Here is a 10,588-nt window from a genome sequence, read left to right as displayed (position 1 = left end):
GATGTTTGTTTGTTTGGCGTGATAAAAATAACCGTAAATAAGAGTGAAATCATCGATTGTCCTTCCATTGTTACGCCGAACCCAATTTCCTCCTAAATCTCAGCATCTTCCAATCTTCTCATATAGATAGAGAGAGAGGGAGAGGATCGAGAGAGAGAGAGAGGTTACCATCAGAATCGAATCCTCTGCAGACGGAAAAACCTTCGATTTGTAAATTCCTCACCCGATTTTTATTTGATTTTTAATCCACGTTATGTCGTATTGATCGGGATCTAGTTCTTGGTAGATCCATTGATTTTATTTTTGTTGAAATATGTATGGATTGTGAGTATATTTGGTCGCGTCGTTGAAAGTTTGTGAAATTGACTAAAGATTCCAAAGGTTTTAAACTTGGGATTTGAGTGCTTTCTTGTGTTAACTCTTTGTTGAAAGTTTGTGAATTTGTCAGAGAGATTTGGATATTATAATCATGTTTAGGAATAAGGAATCTTATTTCTAATGATTTAAACTTGTGATTTGAGTGCCTTCTCTTGGTTTCTTCTAATTCAAGCCAAACTCTCTTAGTAAATCCCTAATGTCTCAAGGAGCAAACAAGTTGTAGGATTCTATTGTTTATTATCTTCCAATGATGATGCTACTAACTTGACAGTGGTTTCTATGAATATGTATATGTGTGGACCTACCTAGTTGTGTGTTAATGAACAATCATGCTATAAGTTTCTCTTTTTTTGTTTGAGGATGCAGGTTTTAGGACACTTTGGTTTCCCAACTGCTTATTGTGCTTTACTTAATTTATATATATGCTGTATTTGTGGTTTTGTTCAGAAAAAGTGATCTTCAAGTTAAAAGTTCAGCCCCTCAAATAGTAACAAAGTAGATTTTCAACAGCCTCCTAATAAAGATTGATTGATCTCTTTCGGTAAGTTTATTTTCAGCTAATTATCTCTCTCTTTGTCCAAGCTCATTTATTATAAGTTCAACACCATGTATATGTTTCTTATGTTTTTCACTTGGTTCTTGAATCTTGATTTGTTTTTTTTGATTCATGTAAATCAATGTCTTTTTTCTCTTGTAAATTTTGCCTTTTAATTGACAAAGTCAATAAGTTTTTCTAACTGTATGCGTGAGTAGCTTTACACAGTGTTTAGAACAAGATGGCTGGGGTAAAGCGAAAATTAAGTCCCGAGTCAGATCCTAATGCTCTTCACAAAGTACTGGATGAGGTTTCATGTCCTGTCTGCATGGATCACCCTCACAATGCTGTTCTCCTGCTCTGCACCTCTCACGACAAAGGTTGCAGGTCTTACATCTGTGACACCAGTTACCGTCACTCCAATTGCCTCGACAGGTTCAAGAAACTGCACTCCGAACCCCCAACTGATCCCAATCCCGAGCCAAACTCTGCTTCAAGGGCAAACATTAACGAACCTCAAACCACTTTCCACCGCGTGCCTGGAAACCAAGTCGCTGTTAGGGATTCTGAGTCCCTGAGGAGGAGTGGAGTGGGAGAGGAAACCACGAATTTGAAATGTCCTCTTTGCCGTGGTACTGTTTTAGGATTTAAGGTGGTAGAAGAAGTGAGAAGCTATCTCGACATGAAGAACAGAAGCTGTTCACGAGAGTCTTGCTCATTCACGGGTAACTACCAGGATCTGCGCCGACATGCAAGAAGGATCCACCCAACGTCTCGTCCTTCAGACACTGATCCGACGAGAGAGAGAGCTTGGAGACGCCTCGAGAACCAGAGGGAGTATGGAGATATAGTCAGTGCAATACGTTCTGCCATGCCCGGTGCTGTGGTTGTAGGAGACTACGTTATAGAAAACGGAGATAGGTTCCCAGGTGAGAGGGAAGCCGGAAATGGAGGCGGCGGCAACAGCAGCAGCGACATTTGGACTACTTTCGTATTGTTTCAGATGATTGGGTCGCTTGAAAACAACGGAGGGTCTAGTGGTAGTGGCAGTGGCGGTGGTGCATCAAGATCTCACAGGTCGAGGGCGTGGAGGAACACTCATCGTCGTTCTTCTTCAGATAGGCGATATCTTTGGGGGGAGAATCTATTGGGTCTACAAGATGAAGACAATGATGATGATGATGATGGTGAAGGGTTGCGTTTACAAAACGAAACAGGTGATGGTTCCAATCATGTTCCAAGAAGAAGACGAAGGTTTGGTCGTCCAAGATCAAGCGGAAACCATCCGCGATAAAGCCATTGTCTTGGTAAAATTTGATATGAATCATTAGGGTATTAGAAAAAGCCTTTGCAATAACTGAAACTGGTTTTGTGTCTAGGTGCTATCTCTCGGGTCAGAACCAGACCGATGCAAAGGGAAAGGTTTTGCTGAAATCCCCCGAGAGCCGTAGGATTTGTTTGGTGTTTTTATGTAAATGTCATTTTCTGAGCTTCGTCAAGTCGCTCATTGTATGCTGAAGTATGGTTTTATGCAATGTCTTTTTTTATTTATTGTTAAACATTGAAAACATGTTTGCTTTTGTGTTTTATTGTTATTGACATGGAAGCTTCTTATCTAGTAGTATATGATAAAATGTAGGTGTTTTTTTCTGTTGACTAGGTGATTTCCTCTTAAGTTCTTGCAATCATGGCCAGCTCCACATTTATATAGGTTTGTAGGATTAAAAACTCTACCTTTATTTTTATATTTAGTTAATGTAAAGTTTTTTAGTATATATATTCATTTTTAAATAAAAATTATGAATGATATATTTAATCTGTAGAAACATAAATAATAACACATTAAAAAATTGTTTTTGGTTGATGTTGACATGAAGTTTCTCATCTATATGGTAAAATGTAATACTATATTGTAAATTACGAAATTACGGCATACTATATAGCAAAATTGCATTGACAAAATATAATTAAAAAAAATTGTTTTGAGTGATTTTAGAAACTATCTCAATGAGTTTTATAGTAATACTTATTAGTGAAATTATTTAAAATAAATTTGGAGCTTTTTTCTCTTAGAATTTGACGTAAAGAACACATTTCGGACACGTTAGGGCAGACTCAGTTCAGTTATCATAACTGAAATTTGGGACCAAACTGGGGTGCTGTACTTGAAGTTGAAGAGTTGATGTACCTCACAGGTTGAGATATGGGCACGTCACACGTAAATATCACATGCGGGTATGAACCGTAACACGTTCGATCTCGCAGATTTTGTGCCGGGAATGGAATTTAAATCGATACGTACCACCCCACACAACAATTTTTATTTTATTTTTGTAAAAAAAAAGACCAAAGCCACGCATAATTTTACAAAAATATTGAAACCTCCAAGCCACCCAAAAAAATAAAAAAATAAATAAAGCAGCTCAACTGAAAATACATTAATTATTAGTAGGTTACAGTTTCAACCGTGTACAATAATTATTTACTTAGTTTTAGCACAAACAAAGTCTTTCAAATCACAGCCCCCATTACACACATATATTGTATTCTCTCCGTAATATAATCTATCTTTACCACATCAACTATGCCTACTTCAGCTTCTTCGTAGACCTGAACGTCTTTCCCTCCACCTAATGCCTCTTCTTTTTTTTTTTTGAAACACTCCTAATGCCTCTTCTTCAAGTACTGAGTTGCTATGTTGATAACTTAGAACGCCTCCTAGATGTTTCCGTAATAGATTGATTATTTTCTCAAGAGATCCTTGAGAACACCCGCCCAACATTCCTCCTTTTGTGGTCGTACTTCAAAAATGACACGCAATTAACAAGGAACCATGGGTATGAAACCTCTATAAGAACCTCCCTCCCATTGGAGAAACCAAAACAACGGCATGAGGAAGTCTTTTAGGGAGATCAACTTTGACATACATCTTTACCTCTTGAAATTTATATTTTCTCTTTGTTTCTAGAGACATTGAGATAGTTTTGCCAATGGCCATTGCAATTCTAATCAAGCTTCTGTTGTTGGAAAGTAGATAAGGAACATTTTGCATCTCCACTGGAACGACAACATTAGTAAGTGGGGCTTCATCAGGTGAGAAATCAGAAGACCATGGAACCCACAAACATAGGTGAGCCTGCAATATTCCAGCTATGTCGAGAAAAGAATCTCTCTTGTTCGAGCATCCGTAACTCGGAGAAGGAAACATCCATGACCAATGTTGTGGACAAAAGACTTCGGACCTGATTTTTAGCCCACACTGCGTTGACCATTCCAATTATCTGACCCATACTAGAACTCGAACTTTGCCGCATCAATATTTTCATCAGGTATGAGATCAAATGGCACACCAAAAACATGTTCAGAAGGATTTCTAGTCTCCTATATCTGAGCGGAGCTCTTAAACAAAGAAACATAGTTTTTTTTTTTTGAAAAGGACAAAGAAACATGTTTAAATCTTGATTTCAATCTGCGATAATCTTTAAATCTTCAACCAAAAGAAGAGTAGGAGGCTGGAATTTAGAGGCTGAGCGGAGCTCTTAAGCAGAGAAACAGAATAACTGTATAATATTGGGTGGGTCTCTCTTAAAATTATTCTAATTGAATATGGTATTTCAAAGTGTCTGTTTTAGATAATACTCATCATATTTCTGTTTCGTGGATTATTTTGTTGTAATTTATTTTTTTATGTTTTTTACTTTCTGAGTTACTTTATTTCTACATATTTGTCACTTTAATGGATTAATTAGTAATAACCACCGACTCACTTCAAAATTATTATAAATGAATAAATGAATAAATGCTTAATATTAAGTTTAAACATATACTTTTTATTCCTAAATTTTATAAAATTCTTATATTTCAATATATATATATATATATATATATATATAAATGGATATACGCTTCCAATACATATTCACTTCCTAACTTTTTAAAAATAAATCTCATTTCTACCCTTTCATATGCTAAGCATCCTCTTCCATTTTCATGTAACATGGGTAATAACTTCGTACTCAAAATGTTCCATGCGACTCTTGCATGTTCTCCTATACCTTTCACAATTTAATATGCTTATATATCTATACTATACTAAAAGGGGGATATAAGCCATAGAGAGGGTGTCCACATAGGATAAAAAAATCAACCAATCAGAAAGCCCGAAATTGCCATGTCATCTCATTTATTTTTCGTAAAAAATGCAAAAGTGAGGATCGAACCCGGGTTAGTATGATATATATATAGGACAGTTACCACTAAGCCATTGAAACTTTCTTGGACACATATACAAGAACCACTAAGTATGTAATCACAAACTCTTATGTACATTTAGAATAATATGAATTCAACTTTCAAGACTCCGTTACTTTGTTTTGTAAAAAAAAAATAAGTAAGTGACTAAGCTAATATATTCTTTGAAAGTGTGAGAACGTTGACAAATATAAAAAAGCATACATTTTTGTTTTCGTGACAAAGTTAAGAATTTTGTAAAAGTAAGTTTAACATATAAATTTTCGTGACAAATATAAAAAAGCATAAATTTTTGTACAATTTTGACAAAACAACTCAAAACCTACTTCTCTAATGTCTTAATAAAATATTATTTAAGGGTGCAATAATTAAATATATTAATTCAATAAATTTTGTAATTTATAGACAAAACAATAACACAACAAATTTTGAAACATTTGTTTAACCTATCGATTTTTTTTCATGAGAATCCAACTAAACAAGATAAAAAAACAATTAGATTTACAAATATTTAATTACCATTTTATTCAATTTTGATTAATTTCAAATTGTCATAATGTATCTTTTTGAAGTTACAAATATGAAAAAGCATAGATTTTTGTACAATTTTGACAAATCAACTCAAAACATATTTCCTTAATGTCTTAATAAAATATTATTTAAGGATGCAATAATTAAATATATTAATTCAATAAATTTTATAATTTATAGACAAAACAATACCACAACAAATTTTGAAACATTTGTTTAACCAATCGATTTTTTTTCATGAGAATCCAACTAAACAATTAGATTTACAAATATTTAATTACCATTTTATTCAATTTTGATTCATTTCAAATTGTAATAATGTATCTTTTTGAAGTTACCAAAAAATAATATTCTTTCTTTATTACACTAGCATTATATATAGATTCTATATACACAAAATAAATATAATATAACAACATAAGCTTGCTTTCCCTGATTCATATGAAAACTTTTTAATTTATCCACCAAAGCAAATTAATTAAATCAATTAAATTGTTAGAATACAGCAAATTAATTTATAATTTTACTTTAAATTAAATTATTTAAAAAGTGTATTTTCGTTAAAACAAAATAATAAATAAGTAAAACTGATTTGATGGTAATTTTTATGACATATATATATATATATATATATATATATATATATATCAATTTAGTGAAAGAAATAGAAGCTTAATATAGAAAAAAATCTTAAATACAAAAAACTCTAAAAATTAACAAAAAAAAAACTAATAAATTAAACTATGATATCAGCAAAAAAATTTCCAGCAAAAAATTTGATTATTAATTAAAATTAACAAAAAAAACTAATAAATTAAACTATGATATCACTTGAAAGCTTCTTAGACCATATTAATAAAATATTTAAGCGATAATTAGACAAATTTGATTTTTTTTTCCAGCAAAAATTTTATTATTAATTAGTATATATTAGTTATTTCAAGATTTTTAAGAAATGGTGGACAAAAAAATAGGATGGACATTAATGATATATGAACTATGAATAGTACTTTGTGAAGCTGGCTTAGATAACATATCTGCACATCTATTTTCAGTCCTTTTTGATGCCTAAATTCAATTTCTTCAGAGTAGTTATTCCACAAATAGATCGTATGAGATATTGTTTTGATATGTAGATTTGTTTTTTCAATGTTAATAAGATTGATAATTGTAAAAATGTATCTTTCGAATATGATATGTCTATAACCGAGTCCCCAACATGAGACAAGTTTGTTTAAAAAGTAAATAATTTTATTTTTCTTATATTATATAATCAATATATATTATTTACTGATAATAAAAATATAGTTATTCATCTATCACAAATATCTATGCAAATATGTGAATCAAGTACAACAATCAAACAACATAATGACTTCCACAAAGAAAATTTAAAAAATATATTTATGTTATGTAGTCATATTTTATATTCTTTAAATAATGTAATACAATATTCTACATTATTTTTTTAGAATTGAGAAATACATATATCAGTTAGACAAGTTAAGAGATAATTAGACAAATTTGATTTTTATTTTGTGAGCCAAAAGTTTATTATTAATTAACATTACTTATTTCAAGATGTTTAAGAAATGATGGACAAAAAAATAGGATTGACATAAATGATATATGAACTATAAATAGTTTTTTGTAAAGCTGACTTAGATAACACATATGCACATCCATTTCCAGTCCTTTTTGATGCACAAATTCAATTTTTTCAGAGCAGTTATTCCATAAAGAGATCGTATGAGATATTGTTTTGATATTCAGATTTGTTTCTTGATTGTTAAGAAGATTGATAAGTGTAAAAATGTTTCCTTCGAATATGATATGTCTATAACCGAGTCCTCAACATGAGACAAGTTTGTTAAAAAGTAAATAATTTCATTTTTCTTATATTATATAATAAATATATATATTATTTACTGATAATAAAAAATATAGTTATTCATCTATCACAAATACCTATGTAAATATGTGAATCAAGTACAACAATCAAACAACATAATGATTTCCACAAAGAAAATATAAAAAAAAATATTTATGTTATGTAGTCTTATTTATATTCTTTAAATAATATAATACAATATTATACATTACTTTTTAGAATTAAAAAATACATATAATATCTTATCCGCGCGTAACGCGGTTAAAAAATCTAGTTTTAATAATTCTTGATTAAGCAGAATGCAGACAGCGTTCCGGTCATTTTGCGGCCAAGTTCTTAACTTGTTAATGTTGTTAATTCTTATTTCTTGGTTTAGGTTATTTTGTGATGAACATGCTTTTATGATTGTATCCCGTCAGCTCTCAGCTATTACCGAGGTGGCGTTACTAATTTTATGTAAGGATTTTAATTTTTTTTCGTTACTAATAGCCACAAAATTGGCTACTGCAACTCTGAATCCAATATTTTAGATACAAAACACTTGTAGCCAAATTCGTAGCTGAATTTGCTATAACTTTGCTAAAGAAAAGTCGTAGCTAAGCTTTGTAGCTATTTAGTGCTAATCTATTGCTGAAAGCATTGTCATTTGTCAATGTGGAACAGAGTAGCTACGTTATAGCTAATAGCTACGGTCTGTGCTCTCGGTCATCCATTGTGCGCAAGCTACGACATAGCAAGGGGTCGGAGGTAGTGTTGGTGCTGATGCCACGATTTTCGTCCGTAGCCATCTGTCGCATGCTACATTTAGCGATAGATCCTCTTTAGCTATGAAAAATTCTATGGCTATTTGATCGATTTCTTGTAGTGACTAATTAAAGTATGTGTTTAGAAATTAAAATTTACAAGTAAGGTTTATTCATGATCATCAAACAACCTTGAATCATAATATACATTCTTCACTATTGAATATGTAACGCCAGTAACAAGTAGAAAGGTAAACTTACATACACATGTACTCATGCTTTGAACGGTCTAGAATATTCGAACTTCCAGAAAATTTAGTTGAGATACCCCATGAAATTTAATGACATGACTTGCAAGTGTGTGGCAACAAATAATGGCAACAAAGCTTTAAAACTAAGTGACATCCTTTACGACATATAGTAGCGAACATCCACAGCCACAAGAACCATGCATGTACATGTATAAAAACCCCACTTTGATACAATCCCACGTTGTGTTTGCTTTTACACCCCAAATTAGATTGAGTCAAACAAATTAGTCAAAACACTTATCTTTTTTTTTTGTTTTCCAAGTCATCTAGGTCTTGTCTTCATCTTCTGTTCCAAGGTCTCTAATCATATGTGAGGGAGAATATGTTTAACACATTTGGGGGACAGATCTGTATTTGACCCACCAGCATTATTCAAACGCGAATAATCACAAAAGCTCTATACTATATTATACAAACAGCATCTTCAGCCAGAACATGGAGGTTAGTCATAGTCACATGCGTTATGTATCGGTCACATGTGTCCATAACACAAATCACTGTATTTATAAGCGTCTAAACTTTTGAGTTTTTGACCAGGTCTTTCAATGGCTCTTCAAGTTAGGAAGGGAAATAGGCAAATCAGAGTCATTTTCATCCAATGGTACTGCTCATGAAGCCGCTACAACTCTAACAAGTAAGTGACAAAACATTTCTTGATCCTTCGAAGTTAGATCACATTGTATAGAGCACTAGATTGTTAATTAATTAGAAGATGTTGAAGGTTACCAGGTTGGCTTGGATATGTTTCTTTATTGTGCTTTGCAAGTTAACATGTAAGGTTGCGCAGATCGGAGAACAAGAAAGTCATCAACAAGAGGGCCTAAACATAAAAACCAGAGGAATTACAGAAGAATATGGTTATGGTGTCAAAAAGATGTAGCTGGCGCTTGTTTCTATAGCACACTGAATTTAAGAAGACTTGGCAGCTTGAAGAGAGAACATTTGCTTCGTGCCATGGCAAAAATGAAGGCACAAGTAGGAGAAGAAAAGGAAGTGCCACTGACAAGGTTTGATCCGAAAAAGGCTATCAAAGCATTGGAACCGGAGAAACATGAAGAAAACAAAAAAGAGAAGGTGAACAGCGAGAAGACCAAAGCTAAAACTAAGGCCACGCTTTCAAGGATGAAGGAGCTTATTAAATGGGCTGCAGCAGCCAAATCCGACAAGGCTGCCAAATTCTTTACCCCTAAGGTATGAATATCAATCTCACAAGAACTCAAATTGATTAGTAACTTCTGTTCTTGATGAAGCATAGTTTTGCAGATAATGGAGTTAAGAAACGGAAGAAAGTTGAAGACAATGAGAGAGGCGAATGAAGAATCAAAAAGAATGAGTAGTGCAAGTATAAGTTTGAGATGGGAGAGTTGTGAGAGTTGCACAACATCCTCTTCCTCTGATCACATCTCCATTGTTTCTGCACCAGCAAACTTCGATTCCTTGGGTCCTAAGCCACCTTATCAATGTCGATCCAGGAAAGGCAACTGGATCACCACTGATTCTGAATGTAAGACCATCATTAACATAAAAATTAAATATTTTGGAATTTTCTTATTTCTTATATACCTAAACTTTCTTTTAAAAGTTTTATATATATATATAGTTTTAAAATACGAAAACTAACTCCAAAATCTGGCCGCTAATATTGAATACTTTTAAATAAAAGTTGATATATAAAATATATGCTTTTTGTTACTGTGTTTATTGTTCTAATGTCTCTTTATTATTTTTGATTCTGCAGTTGTGGTGTTAGAATTATGACGAGAAGATAGATGTGGATGGCGACAATGGCGAGTACAACCAATTAATTCCGTCGTCTCCGGACCATTTGCGATTAATTTATAATTATTATTTTTCTGAAATTTCAGTTTTATTTTATATAATTCATAATAGATGATCGGTGTATGTGATGCTTCGACATGAGAAAGTAATTAATTGTTTTTAAATTCTA

The 10,588-nt window shown here is 32.4% G+C and overlaps 2 protein-coding genes across 5 annotated transcripts; both read left to right on the top strand.

Annotated features, from left to right (window-relative positions):
- LOC106430322 lies at positions 1-2,569 on the top strand. 4 transcript variants are annotated; one of them, XM_013871112.3, is made up of 4 exons: positions 1-210; positions 826-919; positions 1,142-2,220; positions 2,293-2,569. In XM_013871112.3, the coding sequence occupies exon 3, from the start codon at positions 1,155-1,157 to the stop codon at positions 2,205-2,207; it is 1,053 nt and encodes a 350-aa protein (XP_013726566.1). In that variant the 5' UTR covers positions 1-210; positions 826-919; positions 1,142-1,154; the 3' UTR covers positions 2,208-2,220; positions 2,293-2,569. The 4 variants fall into 4 exon arrangements, with proteins under 4 accessions (XP_013726566.1, XP_013726563.1, XP_048592457.1 ...); XM_013871109.3 differs by having other exon boundaries at positions 1,132-2,220; XM_022704810.2 differs by lacking the exon at positions 1-210 and having other exon boundaries at positions 221-919; positions 1,132-2,220.
- A 6,198-nt stretch (positions 2,570-8,767) lies between these two features.
- Positions 8,768-10,588, top strand: LOC106430313. Its single transcript, XM_013871099.3, has 5 exons — positions 8,768-9,081; positions 9,178-9,274; positions 9,428-9,831; positions 9,904-10,144; positions 10,379-10,588. Exons 1-5 carry the CDS (start codon positions 9,076-9,078, stop codon positions 10,396-10,398), a joined length of 768 nt encoding a protein of 255 aa, XP_013726553.1. The 5' UTR covers positions 8,768-9,075; the 3' UTR covers positions 10,399-10,588.

Source organism: Brassica napus, chromosome A7, assembly GCF_020379485.1.
Source record: "Brassica napus cultivar Da-Ae chromosome A7, Da-Ae, whole genome shotgun sequence".
NCBI lineage: Eukaryota > Viridiplantae > Streptophyta > Magnoliopsida > Brassicales > Brassicaceae > Brassica > Brassica napus.
Note: the sequence above shows the minus strand (reverse complement) of the source record. Positions and strands in the feature narration are given on the sequence as shown.

Bases quoted from the DNA above. Each gene is read 5' to 3' on its own strand.
- LOC106430322 (XM_013871112.3), top strand. From the start codon at position 1,155: ATGGCTGGGGTAAAGCGAAAATTAAGTCCCGAGTCAGATCCTAATGCT.
- LOC106430313 (XM_013871099.3), top strand. The intron at 9,275-9,427 runs GTAAGTGACAAA...AAGGTTGCGCAG, and splicing joins AGCCGCTACAACTCTAACAA to ATCGGAGAACAAGAAAGTCA. The intron at 9,832-9,903 runs GTATGAATATCA...ATAGTTTTGCAG, and splicing joins CCAAATTCTTTACCCCTAAG to ATAATGGAGTTAAGAAACGG.